This window comes from Saccoglossus kowalevskii, chromosome 21 (assembly GCF_978046115.1).
Source record: "Saccoglossus kowalevskii chromosome 21, keSacKowa6.1, whole genome shotgun sequence".
In the NCBI taxonomy this organism is placed as follows: domain Eukaryota; kingdom Metazoa; phylum Hemichordata; class Enteropneusta; family Harrimaniidae; genus Saccoglossus; species Saccoglossus kowalevskii.
Genome location: NC_140661.1, coordinates 26,638,635 through 26,664,776, shown reverse-complemented (window position 1 = coordinate 26,664,776; position 26,142 = coordinate 26,638,635). Strand labels below are relative to the sequence as shown.

The window sequence follows — 26,142 nt, the reverse complement described above, 5'->3', positions numbered from 1 at the left end:
TATGATATTGATTGATTGAGATTCATCTTAGATGTTAGTATGTCAATAAGAAAACTTAGAGCATGCCTTTTCTGATCCAATGATTTGATGAAGGAAACTCGCGTCATTCTTTTGGTGTTTAACAATGAGTTATTTTATTCGCTATTTTGGAAAACGACAAGCCGATGTTAGCACATCCCTGTTCTGTTTTTAATCGTGTTCTGTGTACATATCTAGTGTGCACTTATATCTATGTTCAGAGTGATTCAATTCAAACTTGTCACAGGTATCATGTTGCACAATGTTTGTTTTACCATATTCATATTTGCCAATTAGCAAATAAATAGATAAATATTCATGAATTAGATGAGCATGTAGATTTTTAGATGCAGTTATATGTCATGAATTCATTTTTTTTTTTTCTGGTATTTTGATTTCAATACACCTTTTGTGTTCATAATCACAGAACCTAAATAGAACCTTGTGACGTATCAGTTCAATTTCATGCACTTTTTCACAAATCAGGACGTTAGTGAACCTCTCCAGTGGAATAAATGAATAGCGGGATTACAAAAGCTCTGGCAATGCAGCAAAGTGGATTCATCTATTTTGGTACTTTTTATTGATGGCATTTCCATCTATGTGCTGTGTTGAATGTATTGATCTTTAAAAAAGATTTTTCAGGTGCTTGTCACTTTTAGCTGCAAGCGGAGACCTCTACGCATCCATTTATTATTGCTTTTAAAATAGAATCACAAATAAATTAATAAAATAAACTATGTGCGCACACTCATGTCAGAATTTTTGGAAATCGGTGTTACTAATGTCTTAACTCTTGATGAAACTGTCGCTTGTTTTACACAAGAGTCCAGTTCAAGTAAAAACAATACTTAGATCACACTGTGAAGGGGAGGAAGATGAAGAGGAGAAGGAGGAAGAGAGGAGAGATGTACTTGTTAGCTCCGCTGTCGACTTTGTCGAGCGGAGCTTATCATATGAGTGATTGTCCGTCGTCGTCGTCCGTGTCAATGTTTTACTTTTTCGACTTCTTCTTGAAAACTACAAGCCTGAATGCTTTGATACTTGGTGTATATGTACCTTGGGTAGACCTCTCTTAGGTTTGTTCATTTCATGTTGATATCTTCAAATTTTGGTGAATATTTTTGTAATTTTTGGTAAAAAGTGATATTTTCAACTTCTTGTTAAAAACCGCAAGTGCAATTGCTTTGATATTACATATATAGGTACTACATGTGGACCTCTCAGATTTGTTCATTTTGTGATGATATCTTCAATTCTCTAATTTTGGTGAATATTTTTGTCATTTTTGGTAAAAAGTGATATTTTCGACTTCTTGTTAAAAACCAATAGTTCAATTGCTTTGATATTACATATTTAGATACTACATGTAGACCTTTCTCAGATTTGTTCATTTCGTGATGATATCTTGGATTCTATAATTTTGGTGAATATTTTTGTCATATTTGGTAAAAAGTGATATTTTCGACTTCTTGTTAAAAACCAAAAGTTCAATTGCTTTGATATTACATATATAGATACTACATGTAGACCTTTCTCAGATTTGTTCATTTCGTGATGATATCTTCAATTTTCTAATTTTGGTGAATATTTTGGTCATTTTTGGTAGAAAGTGATATTTTCGACTTCTTGTTAAAAACTGTAAGTCCGACTGCTTTGATACTATACATATTGTTCATTTTCTGATGATGTCTTCAGTTCTTTAATTGAAATGTGCATTTCTAACAGCGGAGCTATCTCAGCCGATAGGCTGCTTGTTTTATAGCAGTATTGGTCAACAAATCCCATCAGATTAAAGCTGCTAGACTGGAATTGAAAAACGACCGGAACATCCACCTTTTAATTCTATTTTTGATCGCAATGATAATTGCACTTTGATAGAGAATCTAACTATTCAAAGCACTACAGTGATGCAATGGGTGATGGATAATCATACTGAATTATGGGTAATGTTTTTTCTCTTTTCTTCTTTTCAGTTAGTCAGAGAACCAATCATTCCAGGAGCAGTCTTTCAATATGGACAAACCAGCAACTGGGACAAAAAAGGAAAGAGGTAAACTCGAAAGCAAAAAAGATTCCCCATCATCGTCCTTTGATAAAAAAGACCGACAAGAAAAAGGAAAAGACAGAGAGAAAGTTGAGCCAAGGAAGGATAAACCAGAGTTTCGACGAGAGAAATCAAAGGAGAAATCAGAGGGTCGGAAGGAGTACAGGAAGGAAGCCCCGCCTCCTAGATTTCAGACTAAAAAACTGTCTAAAAGTAAGCGATTAGAGGAACCCCCTCCTGCCGTCATTCGTGATGAGGGGGATGTGCCTTGTAAGGACAGTAGTTTTGAAGACAATGAACCTAACGGAAAATCACAGACCTATCCTAAATTTAAATTATTGGTTCGTACGCATGCGGTTCGGGATGACTCACCGCCATCTACTCCAGATTTACTTGCATTGTCGTCGGTAAGTATAGTGGGACTTCGGTTTTTGGCTACTGACCACTACATCATTCAATCTCACCCCACACCCACACCTACCATTTGTGCATCTCAGACTAATATTTCAGAAAAATACTTGAATTTTGTAATATAACCCATCTTCATTCAAACATCGAACAGAGATGCTCTGCTATTGGCAAGCAGATATTATGGGAATACTGTAGCTGTTGCAATCATCACAGTTCACATATTGCTTGACAAGCCAAAGACTCCTACATATAAATGTCAAATAGCAAATAAAAATAAGGATAACCGAACTTGTTTCCATGGAAAAAATGAAATTTAAAAGGTGTTCAACTGGCGTTTGTAATTCAAAAAGTTGTTTACCACAAGTTTTTTCTTTGAATTCACAACAGACCCGGGAAATAGTAACCACCCAAAATGATAAGAAATATCTTTTAAAAGTATGTTAGCTACAACAACTCCAAATAGTAATTTAAATTTCAAGTCATTCCCAATAAGCATACTGAAATGAGAAATAGAGATGGTGGCATACGAGATGATCAAAAACTTGAAGTAATTTTTCTATTAATTTTTCCATATTTGATAGATATAGTAAAATACAATTTATTTGTTTGCTTTAATTTTATTGTGTTTTAATCTAGAACCAAAATGATTTCAATAAAATTACTTAATTATGATATTAGACAGATTTAAAATGTTACCAAAAATTGTCTGATTTGCGTTACGTTATTATCTTAGCATGAATATGTATGAGGTAATTTGATTTGGACAAATCATTTCTCAAAAACTAGGATAGCCGCAGGAATATATTTATAATTAAAATAATTATAACTTGTGGCACTGAAATCATTTTGTTTGACAGTAAACCCGGGATTCATGACAAATCACTGAAAAACCGAATCATGTTAAACACACTTGGTTTCAACCGTTGTATATTTGTCATCTGCACATGTTACCCATATTTGATCTCTGTTCCAACTGCTAAACAGTGCTCAGATTACCTCTATTCTATTTTCAGTAAGGTCATTGTAATTGTGACAAATGCTATTTTTGGAATTTGATGACTAATTCTTAACTTTGTTGATATTCCAAAGCCATGCACGTCAAGCGATGGCACCACCACTGCCACTCTAAAGCATCAACTTAGCGGTGATAACCCACCGTTAAAAATAGCTCAAACACAGCTCAGTGGAAGCGCCACACCGAAGAGTGAGCCAGCTCTCTCTAGAGGTAAGATCATTCCATCTTGTTTACATATCTCAATACTCTGTAGTACACTCTGATTTGTATAAAGATACGACTCCCGTACGTCAATCAAACGGATGTTATTCAACGATAGTGTTCTTGAATCTTTGAATTATTTTAAACTGACTTACTATTTATATTTATTTGTCTATTTTACATCCTTCAAGTTCAATTTTTATTTCCTTTCACACAAAAAAAATGACGTAATTTTTTCTATATTTTCCCCCCACAATTTCGAATCTGCAGCTATGACCTGCAGAAAATAAGAAATTATTTTCTTGAAATTTTAACAAAGAAATTTTGAAAAATGTATATTATTAATAAATTCTACAAAGTGTGTTCATCACAACTTTTGTCAGCCCTTTTGCCTCCAAAGACAACTTTTACCACCTGTCTAAAATAAACCCACATAATTTTTCAAAATTAACGAATAAATTACTGAAAAATACATAAACTATACGAAAATGTTGCAGCCAAATTTTCACAGGAAAAATACTACAACGTAGGTATTTTCCTATTCACAATGTGACTGTGGTACAAAAAGCAAATTCAATGAAAGCGGTTAATGGGTCAAAACAAGTATTAATAATGCCGGCCGGATTAACCATGAGTGAAGCTATATATAGAAAGCAGGAAGTGATGGGATTATCCTTTCTAAGCTGCTCACACATGTGATCTTTTCGTTAAAGCTGTCTTTTTGCACATAGTGAAATGCGCAAACACTTCATAGCCATATGAAGACATTATTTTGAAAAAGAGTTGAACACGTCAGTTGGTGACGCCATTGTATACCATTCATGCAGGGTATCTGTCTCGGTTTTCAAAAAGCGATGTGTTAAACCTGAAGAATCAATGGTTACAGAAGTTCACCAATTTCATTTTAAATTGTTCATTTTTTCTCGCAATCACCGTATATTTGCGATTTTTATACTCAAACCTGTGTATAGCAACCACCCAAGAGACTTCATTTTAAATGGTCTTAATTAGACAGGTGGTCGTTATATGGAGATTTGATTATTTTTTATGGATCACAAACTCGTACATTTGATATATTCATCAAGAAATCAACAAGATGTTACTGTGGCAACAAAAACACATTTATGTGATTGGACGAAACCAGATAAGTTTGAAATCAGATAATTAAAAATTAGAAATTTAGAACAATTTTGTTAAAAGGGTGGTCTCATAACACATGTAGTTTTTATATAAAGGTGATCACTAACAGCTTTGACTATATATATATATATATATATTGCTGAATCAAAGAAACCTTAAAAAAATTCTGTATTATAGAGGCATGAAGTAGAAAAAAAAAGCAATTAAATATTTAAAATAATTTAAAAATTAATATAGCTCTGCATTTGAAATGTACAATGTGAAAGCAATCTCTGACCATGATACAAAATTTACTCACCAAAAACTCTAGAAATATTTATTTTATTAATATTACTAAATATGATTGTATGTCTGTGATTTGCAGCCTGTAGTTTATCCTGGAACACCTTTTTATCAAGTTTAATTTAAATCTTATGAGGTGTTATTGAGATACCGAAATATTTTATGCCAATAATAATAATTTATGCCAATTAAGTAATCAATATGTGTCAAATTTGTGGATTATCACAGAGCACCTATGTATGTACCAATATTCCTTGAATCTGATGTGTGGTTCTTGAGATATCTGTGGAATAGATAAAATTTGATTAATTATTATGCAAATTAATTTTTAATATTAATGATTTTCAACCAAGAACCAACAAAGTGTGTGAATTATTCTTGTTCACCAAGTTTCATTGAAATCAGACAAGTAGTTGTTAAAATATCAGTGGTACGGTACAAAAATGTAGACAAACAGACTAACTTCAAAGAATCAATTTGAGTTTCTGAATTAACATCAAAAGCTGAATTTCAAGGGAACATATGGTTATAAGAGTATGGAACTTGAATGTGTACGTTATTAATTCTCATCGTCCTCTTTTTACCATCGCAGAATCAAGTCAAGAGAAAGAGTATACAGATTTTACGGGTGTCGATGTTCATGAATTTATAGTTCAAACTTTACAGAATTCCAGGGATAGAATGATGTTATTAAAACTAGAACAAGATTTAATTAACTTTGTTCAAGATCAAAGGTAAGCAATACTAATCCTTATTTAGGACCCCTATGTTACACATCCTAGTATTTATTCATGACCCTCTGAGGTCACACATCCTTTTACTTATTCATGACCTGCTGAGGTCACACATCCTGATACATATTCATGACACTCTGAGGTCACACATCCTGGTACATATTCATGACACTGAGGTCACACATCCTGGTACTTATTCATGACCCTCTGAGGTCACACATTCGGGTATTCATTCATGACCCTCTACAATGAGGTCACACATCCTGGTATTTATTCATGACCCTCTGAGGTCACACATCCTGGTATTTATTCTTGACCTTCTGAGGTCACACATCCTGGTATTTATTCATGACCCTCTGAGGTCACACATCCTGGTATTCATTCTTGACCTTCTGAGGTCACACATCCTGGTATTTATTTATGACCCTATGGGGTCACACATCCTGATACTTATGTATGACCTAAAGTCAAATGTGATAATGGCAGTGTACAGAAACTCACTTGTGTCATCACTAGCTGTCGAAGAACTGTAGTCTACACACTTTGCATATGTTTAATCTATTTATAAACCACTGGCATGTCATATGGATGTCACTTTGAACTTGATGATGGCATTGTTTATTTACAGTCAACATACGTTGAAATTTCCTCCAATGACGTCCTACCATCGTATGATAGTGCATCGCGTTGCTGCGTATTTTGGTATGGACCATAATATAGATCAAACTGGCAAAGCTGTTGTGATAAACAAAACGCAGAACACAAGAATGTAAGTTATTATTCTCCTTATTGTCTGTTTTTATCATATCATTATTTAGTAACCTTTCTATAAAAGTTTACAGTTAGAATGTCAAATTTAATTGCACAATTATGACTGGTCATAATGGCGGATATGCAGTGCATGTTTTGTGATAGTTATTAATTCACACTGCATTCATTCTGTGGTTCGTCATTCACTTTTAACTTGTTCGTTAACTTATAGACCAGAGCAGCGATTCAAGGAGCATATACGACATGATAGACAAACTGAAGAACCCAGGATGATTTTGAAGAGGGACAGCGCTAGTCTTGAAGACAAAGAGGTAACTACTATTGCCCTACTGTACATGTTTGCGACGATGGACACGAACTTGGAATGCTCACCTTAACATATGGACCACTAGTTTTCTGTGTTGTATTGCACACAGATGACTTTGTTCTGTTTTTGTAAAGAGAGCTCGGTATTTTATCCAGGTTTGGTGGATATGTATCGTCTTGGGTGTCAAAAACCAAAGAAATGAGCAATGTTGATGCAATTTAAAAACTCTGCTCATTTCCAGTTTGTTTTGAATGTGTACATCACCCTATGCTTAACTACAGACATGTTTATATTCATAGTGTGATACCTGTATTTATGTTGTAAATATGAATGTGCCTGATTAGTTGCAGGATGGTGCTTGGTCATTTTCATTTCATAGGGGCACTGTTTTTTTCTTTATTATTGCTTACCTAAATGACAGGGGTGCGTCTGCGTTCAAAATAGATCGTATTTTAATGATCTGCATACAGTAAATGCAATTTTGAGTTTATGTGTTCTATTAGAGATGATCTTGTAAGAGCTATTCGGGAAATATCCCAGTTCATCTGAGTAATATACTTTGGAATATTTGGCCGAAAGCGGGGATTAACAGTTGATTGCTATAGTTCCCAATAGACCTTGTTTTGACATTTAACTGTGTATATACTTCCAGTGCTGCAAATTGAATGCATACTTAGCAATATTAGCTGTGGATAATAGAGGGCGCTATCTTTTCTACATTAGTGATTAATTCTTGTATGTTGCTGACCATAGATGTTGGCTTTCGTATATATTCCGTGAGCGTACCGTGTGGTTTTTTGTATAAAATGTCTAATTCGACCAAATATAATTGATCTGCACATGTACCATTTCCATGTTTCTGAGTTGCGTATGTAGTATATTTTAACTACTAGAAGCAACAAGAGTGCTGTTACGAAACTAGAAACAAGACAGGCCGTTTTGAAACATATTATATGATGAATACTTGTATCTGAATCATTTTTGTAGGCTTGTGGTTATGTTACTGTAAATGCACCATTTTAATGGGCCCCATAATAAGTGCTGCCTGGTCCCAAATTATCGAAACTTTATGAGAAATGTAAACGCTATATTGTTACAATATTGAACTAGGCAGTTTATTACATCTTGCTGGTCATATCATCTTTAAGCGAACAATTTGTTGTTCCTATGATAAAGAAACCTAGTTGTATCTTCACATAGTGTAAACAATATCATAATATCATAATTACCTCATTGAATTATTATTTTAAAATTTGCATTTCCTTCGTAAATTAACGTCATCCTCTGACCAATATACGTGAATACACGATGAAATGTTGAGGAGTTATAAGAAATTAGCTGCTATAAAGCAATAGACAATCACAGAGTTAAAAAAACTTTGTTTGTCTTCGGAGGTCAGTCACATTGTAGATATGTTTGAGATAAGACCCTCAAGTACTCCCAAAATGGAACATGTCAGCAAATGAGGGCAGGCTAACATTTTAAAAACTAAAACAGCACAATTTGAATACATTTTATGTTTTAAGCTTATTATTTTGTTGTGTTGTTTTACACATTTGCAAAGTGCAATGCAACTTTAATTATAGATTACAAATTAAATAATGCATTATCGCTTATCAAAATTATTTGCTTATTATTTGGCCCATTTTTTGGGGGAAATACAGCTTTGTATTATACAAGAGAATGTTCACAAATGGTAAATATTTTTTTTTTGACAAAATTTGGTGCAACATTATACCTGTTTTTATGTGTTTTGATAATTTTGGACCAAATGGGCATAATTTCCTATTGGCTGCAAGTTTTCATAAAAAAATTTGAAAAAATTACCAAAAAATTATATGGATTTCAAATTTGTGAATGTTGACAAAAGTTGACTTTGGCGCACAAAAGATTAAAGTTGCTTTCTCACTTTGTATTATGTAATCACCATGAAAATTATAAAAGCACTGAATTAAGCCAGTCTGCACTGAAGATTGTAGTGTCTAATCAGAAAATGAAACATAATTTTCATTGTTGTAATCACAGTGGTCAGTGAGAGGCTTTCTACAAATCTTACAATGTGGGAATGAAACTTTAACTGGTTTTGCATGTTATAGAAATCCCCAAGGGAGGTATATACTTAATTTGAAACATGCAATGTCAGTAAAACATAATGTGAGCCCGCTGGTGTTGTTTCCATGCATGATACCTCATGGTTACTCAGATTTGACATGCCTTATGTAACAAGAACAGTGAATGAGATCAGAGCTAAAAATAGAATGATACAATGTCAATGACCTTTTACATCAATAAATGTAACTATTGCCTTTCTAGTATTTTTATGATGTCATAAAGAATGGAAAATTCAATTTTATTTGAAGTGTGATTTTGTACATTACTCGTTCATTGCTCATTGAAATGCTTTGTAGTTATTTTTGTTCGCTATTGCTTTAACGTGAATTCGATGTATACTAGGAAGTTGATTTAGTGTGAGCTCTCAAGCTTTCAATTCTTGCCATACTACATGTACTGTAAAATCTGTATTAAAAGCTGCGGCTTCTATTAAAATGGTACAATGCAACAGAGGGGATGTGGCTTCTATTAGAGCATCTACACATATGAGAAATGCCGAATTTTTAGGTCTCAATTGTTCAAAAAAAATGGGTGCGGCTTCTATTAGGGATGCGGCTTCTAATACAGATTTTACGGTAGTATCTTGTCCAGTACCTTCAGTTGATTTTCTGTTACATTGCTGGGAAGTATAAGAGAAAGTTTTTAGTTGGCAATGTAAAAGGGAATATATACCAATATTTGACTGCCGGGTACTCAATGCAATCATGGTGAATAAAGTGTAAACAGCAGTATATGTATATTCAGCACTGATAATTCTATGCATAGTACCGTAGGACCTTTTTCTGGCAGATGTCATTTTTAACTTCTTTCCAGTTTTGAAATATCATGAAAGTCTAGGCTGTGTCAAATCCATAATGTATGTAAAGGCAGTGTTATATTAAAAAAGTTTATTATTCAGAATTGATGTGATGGCTGTACTGCATACAATAATTTAAATCAGAGTTGCTGCTAATTTAATAAGCATTTTGATTATTCAAGTAAAATAACAATTGACTATGTATTGTAATAGATATAGTTGAAGTGTAACTAAGTGTTAGGTTTCATTACCATTAGTGATATTTTGCTACATTACGTTCTCAAGTCAGTTCCATCCACTGTGGAATGTTTAAAGCCTTTTGTTTGCTATGTGTTTGTCTTTGTATAAAATATGCAAATTTGTTTTATGCTAATAATCTAAGTCAAAAGCATCAAATGTTTATGCAAATAAGCTAAGGTTAATTAAAGATCGGCATGAAAATATTTATGCAAAATAAGCATGGGTAAACCTATGGCCACTGTATGCAATACAGCTTAAGTCGATTAATGGTCAACGTAGCGGTCAATTGAAAGTCTGTATGCAAATGTTTATGCAAATCATTGTGGCCAATTTAAGGTTAGCATGCAAATGTTTATGCAAATCATCATGGCCAATTTCAAGTCAGCTTGCAAATGTTTATGCAAATCATTGTGGTTAATAAGGTCAGCATGCAAATGTTTATGCAAATCACATGCAAATGTTTATGCAAATCATCATGGCCAATTTCAAGTCAGCTTGCAAATGTTTATGCAAATCAGTGTGGTCAATAAGGTCAGCATGCAAATGTTTATGCAAATCATTGTGGTCAATAAGGTCAGCATGCAAATGTTTATGCAAATCACATGCAAATGTTTATGCAAATCACATGCAAATGTTTATGCAAATCATCATGGCCAATTTCAAGTCAGCTTGCAAATGTTTATGCAAATCATTGTGGTCAATAAGGTCAGCATGCAAATGTTTATGCAAATCATTGTGGTCAATAAGGTCAGCTTGCAAATGTTTATGCAAATCATTGTGGTCAATATGGTCAGCATGCAAATGTTTATGCAAATCATTGTGGTGAATAAGGTCAGAATGCAAATGTTTATGCAAATCATTGTGGTGAATAAGGTCAGCATGCAAATGTTTATGCAAATCATTGTGGTCAATAAGGACAGCTTGCAAATGTTTATGCAAATCATTGTGGTCAATATGGTCAGCATGCACATGTTTATGCAAATCATTGTGGTGAATAAGGTCAGCATGCAAATATTTATGCAAATCATTGTGGTCAATAAGGTCAGCATGCAAATGTTTATAAATACCCACAATTCTTTATGATAGAACAGTTGGCTAAATGCAACGTTATTCTCAAAAGGGACAATGTGCATGTTCTTGAAGATAAACTTGGGGTTAATTTAAGGTCACAATATTCCTTCGTAGTGCTTTTTTATATCAGCGTGTGGGGCTTATTGTTTTGATGTTGCTTTTTGTTTGGTAGGGGAAAAGCCCAGACAGGAGTGGCTTAAAGGAAGATAAACGAAGTAAATCAATAGAAGAACGTGAAGAGGAGTATGAAAAAGCCAGAGCTAGAATATTCCAACAACAAGATGTAAGTCAGTTTGTAGATGCACAAGTCAGTTTGTAGATGAACAAGTCAGTTTGTAGATGCACAAGTCAGTTTGTAGATGCAAGTCAGTTTGTAGATGCACAAGTCAGTTTGTAGATGCAAGTCAGGTTGTAGATGCAAGTCAGTTTGTAGATGCAAGACAGTTTGTAGATACAAGTCAGTTTGTAGGTGCAAGTCAGTTTGTAGATGCCAGTCAGTTTGTAGATGCCAGTCAGTGTGTCGATGCAAGGCAGTTTGTAGATGCAAGTCAGTTTGTAGATGCAAGACAGTTTGTAGATGCAAGACAGTTTGTAGATGCAAGTCAGTTTGTAGATGCAAGTCAGTTTGTAGATGCACAAGTCAGGTTGTAGATGCACAAGTCAGGTTGTAGATGCACAAGTCAGGTTGTAGATGCAAGTCAGTTTGTAGATGCACAAGTCAGGTTGTAGATGCACAAGTCAGGTTGTAGATGCACAAGTCAGGTTGTAGATGCACAAGTCAGGTTGTAGATGCACAAGTCAGGTTGTAGATGCAAGTCAGGTTGTAGATGCAAGTCAGTTTGTAGATGCACAAGTCAGTTTGTAGATGCACAAGTCAGTTTGTAGATGCACAAATCAGGTAGATGCACAAGTCAGGTTGTAGATGCACAAGTCAGGTTGTAGATGCACAAGTCAGGTTGTAGATGCACAAGTCAGTTTGTAGATGCACAAGTCAGGTAGATGCACAAGTCAGTTTGTAGATGCACAAGTCAGTTTGTAGATGTACAAGTCAGTTTGTAGATGCACAAGTCAGTTTGTAGATGCACAAATCAGTTTGTAGATGCACAAGTCAGTTTGTAGATGCACAAGTCAGTTTGTAGATGCAAGTCAGTTTGTAGATGCAAGTCAGTTTGTAGATGCAAGACAGTTTGTAGATGCAAGTCAGTTTGTAGGTGCAAGTCAGTTTGCAGATGCACAAGTCAGTTTGTAGATGCGCAAGTCAGTTTGTAGATGCACAAGTCAGGTTGTAGATGCACAAGTCAGGTTGTAGATGCAAGATAGTTTGTAGATGCAAGATAGTTTGTAGATGCACAAGTCAGGTTGTAGATGCACAAGTCAGGTTGTAGATGCGCAAGTCAGGTTGTAGATGCAAGTCAGGTTTTAGATGCAAGTCAGGTTGTAGATGCAAGTCAGTTTGTAGATGCACAAGTCAGGTTGTAGATGCACAAGTCAGGTTGTAGATGCACAAGTCAGGTTGTAGATGCACAAGTCAGGTTGTAGATGCACAAGTCAGGTTGTAGATGCACAAGTCAGTTTGTAGATGCACAAGTCAGTTTGTAGATGCACAAGTCAGTTTGTAGATGCACACGCCAGTTTGTAGATGCACACGCCAGTTTGTAGATGCACAAGTCAGTTTGTAGATGCACAAGTCAGTTTGTAGATGCACAAGTCAGTTTGTAGATGCACAAGTCAGTTTGTAGATGCACAAGTCAGTTTGTAGATGCACATGTCAGTTTGTAGATGCACATGTCAGTTTGTAGATGGAAGTCAATTTGCAGGGAGCCTAATAGTTTTAATAAATCGTAATAAGTTGCAAATCAGTGAGGTACTAAATAGTTATGTTATAAGTTCCTGGGATTGCACCATTGAATTATGGGACATCAATGTTTTTATTGCCTGCACTATGCCTGTGTTTTGTTTAGTATTGTGACTTTTAACCAGTAAGTGGCATTAGGTTTGGGTTATAGGAAAAGGGTTCTTAAAAGAAAAGCTCTCACTCTCTGGGATTGCACCATTGAATTAGTGTGTTATTTGCTCTTTTTTAATGTTTTTTGTTGATAATTGTATCCAGTATGTAATTTGCTGCAAGATAAACCTGTTAATAAGATATCAATCTAAATCCCCTTTTGCTTGTCATTTGGATGATGACTAATTGGAGCGTTTTGCGCAGAAATAATTATTGCGTTCACGCACAGCTCCTTAGCATGGGCTAAGAGGTCAAAAAGTGTGCGCGAACGCTTAGCCCAGAGCTAAGCACCCTCTGAGGCGACCTTTGGGTGTAGACAAAATAAATTTGGTTCGCTGTCTACAACATGCATTAATAAAACTCTGTATTCTGTTACGCCGTTGTATACTGTTTCTGTGCATCCAAATAAGTTGGATCTGTCTTCTCTCGCATTCCTGTGCACGTCGCTTCAAAATTAGAATGAAACATGCGAATAGCAGAAATAGAACCTCGCGCATGTCGCCCATTTTCTGTTCGTAAATAGCGGCTTGCCAAAGGTCACTGACTGATGGCGCCCCTTAGCCTGTGCTAACAACTGGACGCAATTGGGTCTAGCCGAAATGCAAATATGCTAGATAAGCCTAAATCAGCTCAAATCTTAGCCCATACTTCGTGTAACTTAATGTGTGTCATTATTCTTATGCGTGCATATAGAATGGAGGTTGCTGTACCACGTACGTTATCGGGAATACATTGTTTGTTTACGTTGTTTTTTAATCTGATAGTCAGTGTAGTTTTTTAACCTCTATATGGTTGTTGATAAAGGTCCTGTCGGTTGCTACTTGTGATAATGTTTGAATGCCATTGTTTTTACTACTCATATGTGTGTGTGTGTTTAGCTCAAAGCGTTTAGGCTTATATTGCTCACAGTACTATGTTGTAACCATCATATAATTCTGGTATAGCTTTTCTTTAATTGTACATGTTTTTTAGTCGTGAACGCTTGGTTCTCAAAATAATATCCAAATGACAATTTTTGTTCACCATATGCACATTATTTTATAGAATGAGGAGCGGTATTGCTGAATTCAACGAAAGCACATTTTGTTAGAATATTGTTTATGTATCATAAGAATTTACAATGTAAAAACTATTAGAGTATGAAGGAAAATGGTTAAAATCAGGATCTTCATTATTAGCTCCGCTCGGACGCAGTCCGAAAATGGGGACATATGTTTGATCTTTGTGTGTGTGTTCATGTGTTAGTTTATGGATGGATTTTGTTCAAACTTGGTACGTATGTTGGACATTATGGGACCTTGATGCACATCATTTTATTTTTCAGATTCAATTTAAAACGACCATTTTGTTTGAATGAATGCAGTTCTAGTGCCATATCTCTGCCATGCTTTGACTGATTATGATCAAATATTAAATATTCATTATACATCATGACATAGATATATTGGTTTGACTATGTGATTCAAAATGGCCAAATGGCAGCTATTTTTGTGCTAAAAAATCATCAAAAATCAAGCATTTCTGGCATTCCAGAACTGGATCTTGGCGTTTATGGATGTATTTTGTTCAAACTTGGTGCATACATTAGAGATTATGTGTTACTGATGCACATCATTTTATTTTTCAGATCGGATTGAAAATGGCCATTTTGTTTAAATGAATGTGCCTCTAGAGCCATATGATATGCTTTGGCCGATTATGTTCAAATTTTATATATTTGATTTACATCATGTTATAGATATATAGATGTATTCAAAATGGCCAACTGGTGGCCATTTTGTTTTAATTAATGCTGTTCAAGAGCAATATTTCTCAATATGGACAAGTATTCGTTTGACGATCACATACAAGATGTCAATCATTTTAATGTCATCATAATCAAGCATCATCTTCTGGATCCATACTTTTGACATGTTTATATTCCAACTATATTACTTCAAACAAAACTATATATCTTAAATTTGATAACTAACGGGAACTGTGCCATGCGTGGCTTGTTATTTGTTGTTGTCAAATTTTTTGGATTATACGCACCTCTAGATGTGAAGCATTTTCTGTTGTGTTTTTTGCATAGGTCAAATATGTTATTAACCAATCAGAATTCTGTCTTCTACTGACGTAATTCTCAGAGGATTCAAAAATATTGTCAACGACCCTATTTTAGCAAAATGCAGAAGTATTAAAATCATCGATATGTTTTGGTGAAATAGGATTTTTTTTAAAACTGGTATATAGTATGGAAAAGGTAGTTGAATAACGTCTTCAACACTTGTCAGCGGTTGTCGGCAGTCATTGTCAAAGCATTCACATCGCATTGTAGGAAAATGAACTGGTGTTAGAATAATTTAGATTCATGATTTTTTTTTCACTTTCAGTCAATTTCATCACAGGAAGGCACTGGGAGTAATCTTTCTATTGAGTCCCCGCTCAGGTAATAATCTACTTTCATGTACTGTTGTTGATTTCAACTTCCTTATTGGTGATGTTTATGGTGCAGCAATGTCCATGCTCAATTGCATGTTACATTGGTTTGATGTGATATTATTTAAATTCATACTGAATGATTAGAAATGATATTGACTCTTGTCAAAACGAGGGTCAATGATAACCAAGGGCGTACAGACATGCTTGTATGTATAACAATATTGTATGTATTGGTGCATGATGGTAGTTGATTACCATGTAGTGTAGATTCCAACACAATTTTAGGATGCATAGTGGTACAAAGGCTATGACTTTCGACACACAATCGGAGGGTTGTTTGTTTGACTCTGCATGTTTGTCTGTACAAGCTTCTTGTTAAGTTGCGTGTTGTTGTGTCAAAAAAGGACATCAAAGAACACGATTCGGCAAAAGAATTGCACATTCTAACATGCCATGTTTTGTTCAATAGGAGTAGACGAAGTAGCAACTCAGAAGAGTTTTGTTGGCGTCCAGAACAACGTCCTTGGAGCAGCGTTGATTCAAGTGGTTCAGAACGTCAAGTCATCCCTGTGGTAACCAAAGCGAGTAGCTTTGCCGGAACTGGCATACACTCGGTTTTGTTACGAGGGGACAGTAGCGGGAGTAGTTGGAGCGGTGGTAGCCGAGGAAGCACAAGTAGTTTTAGTAAACTTACCAAAGTGGGTAAGCACCCAGGTAAAATTAGCATATTTTATCAAAATCTCCTTGAGCCCACTTAGGTCAGCGAGAATTCTACAATCCGCACCACATAAGTGCGAGATTTTTTTTCAGTGGTGGATCCGAATCGGTAGGCCCAGTGCTAATTTGACAGATACTCATGCACCTATTTTAATGGTCAGTTTGCATGCCATCCACACTGAGCTGTATAACAGTTTTTTGCATATTCTTTGATTCAAGATCCAAAAAATCTTGCACAGGCATTGTGTACCTGCTGTGCCTTGCGTGGTATGCAATTTTTCATGGCTGATAGTACACTTATATTTTTATTTTTAGTATATTTTCATCAAGGGAAGAAAAGGAAATTTTCTCATTTTCCTTTTTTCTCCAATTTTTTTTTTTTCTTTTTAACTATTTTAAATAATTAAGTCTGCATTTAACCAAGCAAAGCACAACTTGAAATGTTTGAAATGTTCTTTTATTTTAAACACAGCTTGTTTCTTTCTAATCTGACTCTTTCAATTTTCAGCATGTTATGACCAGCCTCTCATCTCTAACACGTCGTGTAGTTTCTACACAACTTCAAAACTCCTAAAAAAAAGTAAATATTCTTTCAGTATCTTAAAAAATAAGTAAATAAATAAAATAAAGAAATACCTCTCCCCCCTTCCCCCCTCTCCCTTTCCTTCGTCTTGAAGTAGATTCCCTGATGATTGGCTGGCATTATTTGTTCTGTTTTCTGTAAAAATGTCACTTGTTCTAGCTCTAGATGTTTTAGTGATTGTTGCACGAAGACTGTAGACAAGTGAGCATCTACAAATCAGTCATGTTTTTTTTCTGTATGACTGGTTGCGTGTTCTGTTAAAGATAAGACTACATAATCAGTGTTTCTGCATTTTTACAAGTTACAAATAATATTTCGTCATTGGTTTAAAAAAAATTGATAAATAATATTTTTTTTTGTCTGAATGTTTTTTGTTTTTTTTGCTAGAAATCATTCGTTGTGAATTAGTTGCATCTGATGTATATATTTTGCATATTTTAAAGACCAAAATCAGTTTGATTAATTTGTTTCAACCACACTTGGAAATCGAATAACTACATAGCTAGTTTTATTCAATTTTACTAGTACAGAAAATATAATAATTTAAAAATAAAATGACTAAATTTTTTTGCAGGATCACAGATTGGTCTTATCTTCACCAGTTATAGACATTCTTGTTTGTTTGTTTGTTAATTGGTTGTATTGTATTCTAGTCTGAACCGCCTCTTGTCTTGCATCCTTTCTCCAGCTGACCTCTCTCAAACAATGCAGTCTGTTAATAAATAGTGTAACATATCTGTTCATAATGAAGAACTGGATAACTTCTGCCAGGACAATAATTTTTATATGTATCGCTTGTTCATCGTTTAGTATTTTTTTTAGATCAACTGCCGTGAACATGTGACTAGTTCAAATAATGTAAGCGTGAAAATAACTAATCTGATTGTAAAATTGACAACAAACATTCCTTCTGTTAAGGGCTTGCTCATGTGCACATGTACTTCATGTGCACCAAAAATGTTTTCCCACAGTGAAAAGATGGTGACGTAATTTGAATAATTTCATTTTGGTTAACGGTAATGTCGCTATCACATGATCTATACTGATAAGGAATGGGATTTCTGGAGATTGGTGCCACACTTATCCGGAGCAGACTAGTTTTCATGCATTGTGTAACTCCTTGTAGCTATGATTAAATCTGCTTGTCTGTCGTATTGCACTTTTTATTTAACCCTGTAATGAAAACCATGCTGTGTCATACTAATTATTACTGTACATGTTTTGGCAGACTCATCGGAACGGAGCGGAGGTAGTCCGTCATTCCGACCTCTACCTGTCATCCAACAACAACCTTCAATATCAGCGCCAGCGCCGCCACCCCCTCCCCCACAACAAGCAGCTGTCAGTCAACAATACTGTCAACAACCACAACCACCACAGCAGGCATCTACTTATCAAATGTCACAGACTGGCAGTCAGGTGACCTGGACTCAGACTGGTTCCATGGCAACTGGTGTTGGAAGTTCTACAGGGCTTCCGCAAAGCGGCGCTGTCTTGTATGCAGCGCCTAATATTGAATCTGTGCCTCCAGGAAGCATTCTTATCAATCCACAAACAGGTAGGCTGCCGATGTTGATTTCATCTCGAGTGACTACTTACCTAGTCTCTACGGCACTGCTATCTCATTTCAATAATGAAAATACTCATCTTGCTTAGTTGACCCAGTTAATCATTCTTTTCCAGAAAAACAACATCCTTGATGTACACAAATTTAAGCTTTGTTTCTCTACCTAGGTACGCCGTATCTTCTTGCCGATGGCTCTCCGATGGTATATCAGCCACCACTGCCACACCAAAATGTTACTAGTCCATTACAACAAGCGCAGTCACCGACGCAACCAATACAACAACAGCAACCATCTATGCCTCCATACTCGCAGTACTCTCAACTTAATATGCTTGCAGCATCTCAGATGCAGCGGTCTTATTCAGGGGTTTGTATGCAATCTATCTATAAAATCAGTAATTGTTTTTTTTCTCAAAAGACCATGACTAAGTATGAACTACAATTATCAATATTTAAGTGGCTCAAATCAAGATAAAAAACTGTCAAACAAAACACTAACATCTGTTGTTTTTGTTCATTTCTTATTCATACAAAGCCTCTCAACGCAGCGCACTCATATTAAATATTTGTATGGCTCTTCTTAAGGCATGATTCATGTTGTTTTTTACCCTGTAATAACAAGTTTGCGTCTCTCTGTACAGGACTCACAGGGTAGTATGCAGGATATGGCAAGTCAGATGCATGGTATGAGTCTAAGTCGTGAGCCGTCCAACGAGAGCACTGGTGAAATGGTTCCTCAACAGCAGATGATGTCGCCGCCACAGCAACCATACATGAGTGGACCGTACATGCGTCAAGGAGGTGTGATGGGATCTGGATATTCTGGTCCAAGTGGTGCTCCTGCCCCTCCACCTCCCCCGCCTCAACAGCAGATGATGCCGCCGGCTCCTCCCCAACAGACGTATAATGTACAACAAAGCCCACAGGTTTGTTGTTATTTTCTGTGAGAAATTTTAGTATTACAAATTGCTTACCTAATCTTGCTACTTTCTACAGAATGCACTGTAGGACTGCTTTCAGTATAAAACTATTTAATGTAGCACAGTTTGCATATTCAACATCATAGCTTGATATTAATCCAGTCTCATCATATGTATGTGTGCATGTTTGTTTGTTTGTAGACAATGTACTCTTCTATACCTCAGGGCCAGATGATGATGCCCTCTCCACTGTATCATTCAACAACTCAAACTCAGTACTTGCAACCGCAGCAGCCACCACCACCACCAAGTCAACAGCAGCAGGCAACACCGCAGATGCATCAAGGAAACCAACAACAGCCAATGATGCCACCTCTGCCACAAGCTGGAATGCCGGTTATGTACCAGAGTCAAGCGCAGAGCCAGGGACAAGCATTGGTGAGTCCCACGCAACAGTTTTCAACAGTATCGCAATATGGACAAAATTATCAAAATATGCCTATGATGGCTCCGCCTCCTCCACAGCAACAACAGCAGCAACCACCACCGCAGCAACACTCTCATTTGATGCAGCAGTCATCTTTTGATTCACCACAAGTTGCCACACATGCTGCAGTTCAACAACAGCAGCATCATCAACAGCAGCAGCAACAACAACAAGCAGCGGCTCAACTGCCTCCTGTACAAATGCCAGTGTACTACCAACCAATGCCGACAAATACGGCTGGGCAGCTGATGGGCTTCTCACACTTACCGCAGGACGGGAGTATGACACGGCCTGTGACGCCACCACAGGTACTCGCTGGCCATTCGCAACACCCATCAACGCAGGGCATGTACAGCTTTGCGTATGCCCAGCCGAGGGCACAGTCTCCCCAAGCAGCTATGAGTCTACAGTATCAGACAAGTATACCGTCAACCACTCCCCCACAACAACAACTGCCAGCACCGCCGCCGCCCCAACAGCAATCAGGACTATCGCAGCACCAGAGAAAGGTTTACAGTGTCGATCATCGGCCACCTAAATCAACAGAGCTATATAATCCGGACACACCGTTGTCTAGAGGGGGTAGTGGAGATGCTTATCAGCAGTGTGGGGTAGGCAGTGGTGGTGGTGGACATAGTCCATCTGGATCATCGCCAGTTCAGAGTCCAGATCCTGGGTCTGTCCCCCTACAACAACAGCAACAACAACAACCACTATCCAGGAATACTAGCAGTGCTTTGCAGGGTAAAACAGGTAATGTTTTGAAAACTTACACATTATTGATTTAAATAATTAAATTTAAATAACCATTTAAATAACGTTTATACCTTACTATATGTATTCAGCTAAGGTCATAATACTTGGCAGTGAATGCAACTACAAATTTGATTATATCATTTTTGTCATGTTCAATGTGTGTCTTGTCTTGAGTGACATATACAACCTGTGTATAAAACACGATAGTGTTTGTCTACATGACATTTTAATGCTAGCTGTAACTTTTTTGATAAAGGAAATCACAATCTTCCAATTTAGCCTGTTTGGTTTCGCTTGTCAACATTTTATAATTGGACCATTTATAAAATGGACTTCTAATCAGTATTGTGCACCCAACATTATTTTTGCTATACATGCAAAACAATGAAGTATTACTCGTACATACCAAGCGTCAGTTGTATCTACATCTCGAATAATAGCTAAAATAATGTATAATGTACATACATGCTCATGCTTGATTTTCGGTTTTCGGTTTATTTCAGGTCAACGACCTTCAACTTATAACCAGCCCAAGGGCAAAATCGCAAAGACAGCGACAAAAGGAAAACTACGTAAAATACAGCAGTTGGACAGTATGGCGTTACAAGAGACTTCAACCGCACAAAGTAAGAATATGTTTATTGGATGAAACGTCTTACCATTTTCCCGCTGGTCGGTTTTATTTTGTTCATTTTGCATTTTTATACTGCATGCAGCATCACATTTTATTTTGTGTTTTGTGTCAAGTTTTATTGGATGATGTTCTGCCTGTTCGTGTAAATAAAAAAATTTAGCCACATGTATATGCTGCTGTGTGTAGTATGGGACCAACAAATGTGATCACAATGACTATGCATGGTCTCTAAAATGTTGCAAAACTGAAGCAGAATCAACCATGTTAAGGTGCCGTTGATCAGTGAAAATGCAGTATGAAAAGCACAAGTCGTTCAATTTGAGGGAAGGGGGTAGAACCCTGAAATTGAATAGCCACATTTAATTCTGCCCATGGCACTGTAAAACTGTAAAGTACTGTAAAACATGTTGAAATATCTGCATATTTATTATTGAATTAATAGAATCTTAATTTATCTAAAGTGTCAACTATCTGATTGTGAGAATATACTTTCTGTTAAATTAGCTACATCTTGAATTAACGATATTAGATTAGGTAAATTAGGCATACTAACATGCTTGCTAAAAACACACCTTTTACAGTACTTTCTAGTTAATAACACTTTTCAAGTTAGTATTTATATATATATATATATATGGCCACTTGGCAAGGATAGTAAAAGGTACTCACAGGTTAATAACAACCATAAATAAAATATTGCAAACTATTAATCTTACAGGTACGGCAAACACGTTAGACATTTGCAACATTCCAGAAGGCACTCAGCGAAAAGATACAGAGACATTATTCGAAGATCTTGTTAAAGCAGGTGCTGAAATAAGATGGATACCAACAGGAGAGGAAAGTTCTGAGGACAAAGAAAGTGATGTGAATGCAGATGAGAAAACGTCCAGTTACAACATTGTGGCAATATTTAAGACTGCTGAAAGTGCCCAGTCCGCACTTAGTAGTATACCAAATGCAAAATATACGTTACGACTCGCGAGTAAGCAGTATGAATTCAAAGGAGTGGCTTCCTCTACATGAGAAGATATTTTTTATAGAGAAACTTCATTCTTAGAATACAATACAAGAGAAAAAATTTGGAGATGTTTGTCTGGGATAAAAAAACTTAACTGTTTGATTTTGTTTCCAAAACTGAACACAACTTGTGCTTCTTAACTGAAGAGAAAAGTATTTCTGATGAAAACTAACTAGTGATTAGTCTCACAAACTCAAAAACACTGATGGCTTGAAGCCAAAGCAGAACTAAAAATGCTTATAACAGTCAGTTTTTCAACACTCATCATTTCAAATATAGATGTCATCCTGTTCCTACTGGTCTGCCTTTTTTCTATAACTTTATTTTCTCCATTTCGTGTTTAAAAAAATATAAGTCTTTTTTTCTTCTTCATATCTTCAAACCATGTACATTCTACAGACTGAGGGTAAGGGGCCATGTCAGCAACACAGCTGAATAAACAAGATGGCGGCATTTGAGATTACAGTGGTTTGTGCAAATGACTGCCTAGCATCGTGTAGAAATAGACATAAGAGGTTGGAGTGTGCTGAATATTCAGCAACTTAAGTGGCCATACTAGAAAAAATATTCATTAGTTTCTGTGGACAGTATACATTCTGAGTGAAAAATATTTCTCCAACTCTGGCGGCCATAAGTGCGTTGCATGTTCACCAACATGTCCTAAATGTGTAGAATATTCACCTGCTTGGGTGGCATGAGATTAAAAATATTCTCCAAACTAGGTGGCCTGATTATTGTAGCAAAAACATATCAAATCTGCCCCATGCAAGTATTCAAATTAGGAAAAAATAATTATTCATCAAAGTATTACAGGGATTTTAGATGCACAAGAATTTCTGATCTTCCTGATGGTGTTGAATATAAAATATGTGGTACAGTTTAGAACTGGTCTGTCAGGTAGTTATAGTCCAACAATCAATTGTGTGATGAAGAGCCTGGATAAATGTCAATATGGTCTCTTTTCCTTGACCCCTGGACCTGGACATTTGGCTGGAGAGCTTACCGACTTGATTTGTGTTTACTTTGATAATAATTTAGTATGACTGGTAGAAATTAAGTTTTGCACTAAACAAAAATGATTGGTTTATTTTTTTAAATTTTTGTCTTTAAAACTGATTAATTGTAGGATTTTTAATTTTAATTTCTTAATTTGATTTTGTGTTCCAAACCACTGCCTTGCAGCCCTTCCCATAGAGTGTCAAATTGAGAATACTTCCCGTCCTCCTCAACTTGTCCCTCCATTCATTGGGCTAAACCATTACCAGGTCTGGGGTGCTCAGCTTTACATATTGACATTTATTCAAATTGATTAAAATTCAAATTAACAATCTGAAGTGTTGAGTAGCTTCAGTGCATCGGGTAAGGTGTGAGTATTACTGCAATCTACACTTGCACTCCACACAACCTTGTCTGACACCCCTGCAATTACTTGGACTGTACTATTCAAATGGTAGGGGGGGAGACAATATTGTGATGGAGCAGTGTGTCATAGATAACTCGTGATGTCATATCCTGTTATGCTATTATATGATGTCATATCCTATTATGTGATGTCATATCCTGTTATACTATTATGTGATGTCATATCCTGTAATGATCTGTTCTCAAAAATATTGAAATCAATTATGTTATTCTGAAGTTAATATGGAATAATTTTTTTTTTTAGATATTTTTTTTTTAATTAAAAAAAACACTTTGAAATTTAGAAGTATTTTGATTTAACCATGGAGATAAAATTGGCGTTTTTTTCAGGCCATGCAAATGAAATGTGTATACTGTAAAGATTTGGTCTCAAATCCTAATGCATTTTTGTATCATGCACAGGGTTGTTTATTTATTTATTTATTTTAGCTTTTGGAATTTATTTTAAAACCTTTTTTTAAATTTAGATTCATCAGTACAGTTCATGTATGTTTTGTAAAAAAAAATTTATGTCGGCCATGATTACTCTTTGCAGGAGGTAATTATGTAACTATTTGTTTATGCTTAAAACTGGATAAGATAATCTTCAAATAACATGATGCTGATTAACATCACAACTTACCTTACCAAGGTAATTATTTTCACAACTTGAAAAACCATAGGTAATGACATCATTAGATAGCCCTAGGTAATAATGTCACAACTTGAAATAACCTTGTGTGATGATATCATGGCCTTAGATGGTTCACAATAATGATGTCACAACTGTAAATAACCCTGGGTAATGACATTGGATAGCCCTGAGTAATGATTTCACAACTTGAAATGACCTTGTGTGATGAAATCATGGCCTTAGATGGTCCACGATAATGATGTCACAACTGGAAATAACCCTGGGTAATGACATTACATAACTCAAGGCAGTGATGACATCATTAGAAGGCCTTGAGTAATGATTTCACAACTTCAAATAACCATGAGAAATAGCTTTGTGGCTTTAGATTGTCCTTCATAATGATGTCAAAACTTGGGATCAATGGGTAATAACACTGTCTAGCCAAAGGCAATGATGCCCAACTTGAAATAACCACGAGTGATGACATCATTAGAAAGCCCTGGGTAATGATGTCACAATTTGAATTAACCCTGGGTAATGACATGACCTTAGAAGGCCCTGGGAAATGATGTCACAACTTAAAATAACCCTGGGTAATGACATCATGACTTATTGAAATAATTCAAATACATGTACATGTTGTGTTAGCATCAGTGAAAAAAACGTTGTTTTTCATGTGTCAAAGTACATTAATTTGAATGTATGTTTCTTATCAAAATTTGTCTTATTTGTCAATATATGCTTTTGTTTCCACGGCAACAAACACTGCCATTCAACAGATTTCATGGCAATATGAAAGCTTTGTTATTGTGTGCCAAAAATCTAGGATAGTTTTGTTATGCTTTGTTGATAGTTGCATTATCTGTGTAAGTTTTTTTAAATCATGCCATGTGTAGAAAAACTGTAAAAGGCGAATACTTAATCTTTGTTAGGTCAAAGGTGGTGTTACTACATTTGTTTTAGTCACTCCCCCAATTCTTTGTCTATATTGCCATTTGTGTCCTGTGAAAAAAAAAATGAAATTCAACAACAAACCAGCCCTTTGTAAAGTAAAACTTCTATAGGAATTGTATGCAACATTGCAAACATTTTTACAAAACATAAAATCATTAGGTTGGAGATCTGGTAGCAGTATAGATCAACGATGAAAAAAAAAAAAATCAGATATTTTTGCAGTCTGTTTTTTTTGTGATCAAAATAGCAATTTTCATGTAGTTAGACATAATTATGCAATAGCCTAGAGTTGTATTACCATAACAACCATAATCTTTCCATCGCTGGGTGTTTCTCTCAGATCTAACCAGTCCTTTTCTCATCTACTCAGTTGGACATTGAGGGTGCTAAAGCATATCACTGCAGTTGTGCATAATCTGCCATAGAGGGCGCTGTATTGTGAAGGCTTCCTGAATTTCCATAATGTCGCCCACCCACCCACTAATATCTAATGCATTGTAGCTGCTGCGTAATTTTTTTAGGTAGTGTGAAAAATAACATTAATACCTTTTTTTCAAAAAATTTGTTCCCCCCCCCCCCCTTGTAAAGGAGTCTGAGGAAATACCCAAAAATTTATTTTGTGTGCAATGTACAAATGAATTAAATTATTATGGACTGAAACGTTGATATTGTCTATGGTTTGTTTCTTATTAAAGTGTTGGTATCTCAAGCTGCAGCCCATAATTTTGTTTTTGTAGAGATTGGTCGTATTTTAGGAAATGGTAAAATGACATAGTTATATAATTAGATCCAATTTATTCACCAAACATAAATCCCGCTCGGCAATCTATGTCCGACACTTTTTTCATCGAAAATGATTAAATATTAACGGACCAAAAACATTTTGACATG

At 35.7% G+C, this 26,142-nt stretch overlaps 1 protein-coding gene across 5 annotated transcripts in view; it reads left to right on the top strand.

The window, feature by feature from the left end:
• Positions 1–25,915, top strand: part of LOC100369098 (uncharacterized) — a 106,370-nt gene extending 80,455 nt beyond the window's left edge. For 3 of the 5 annotated variants that reach the window (XM_085495185.1, XM_085495187.1, XM_085495186.1), the window contains 15 exons: positions 1,995–2,472; positions 3,566–3,701; positions 5,707–5,848; positions 6,477–6,617; positions 6,831–6,930; positions 11,318–11,428; positions 15,526–15,581; positions 16,044–16,288; positions 16,800–16,871; positions 18,103–18,432; positions 18,609–18,808; positions 19,083–19,367; positions 19,563–20,601; positions 21,108–21,230; positions 21,957–25,915. In XM_085495185.1, the coding sequence (XP_085351311.1) occupies positions 2,035–2,472; positions 3,566–3,701; positions 5,707–5,848; positions 6,477–6,617; positions 6,831–6,930; positions 11,318–11,428; positions 15,526–15,581; positions 16,044–16,288; positions 16,800–16,871; positions 18,103–18,432; positions 18,609–18,808; positions 19,083–19,367; positions 19,563–20,601; positions 21,108–21,230; positions 21,957–22,264 (3,726 nt within the window). In that variant the 5' untranslated portion in view covers positions 1,995–2,034 and the 3' untranslated portion in view covers positions 22,265–25,915. The remainder of the gene's footprint in view (positions 1–1,994; positions 2,473–3,565; positions 3,702–5,706; positions 5,849–6,476; positions 6,618–6,830; positions 6,931–11,317; positions 11,429–15,525; positions 15,582–16,043; positions 16,289–16,799; positions 16,872–18,102; positions 18,433–18,608; positions 18,809–19,082; positions 19,368–19,562; positions 20,602–21,107; positions 21,231–21,956) is intronic. The other 2 variants (XM_085495188.1, XM_085495189.1) reach the window with 2 other exon arrangements.
• The last annotated feature ends 227 nt before the right edge of the window (positions 25,916–26,142 follow it).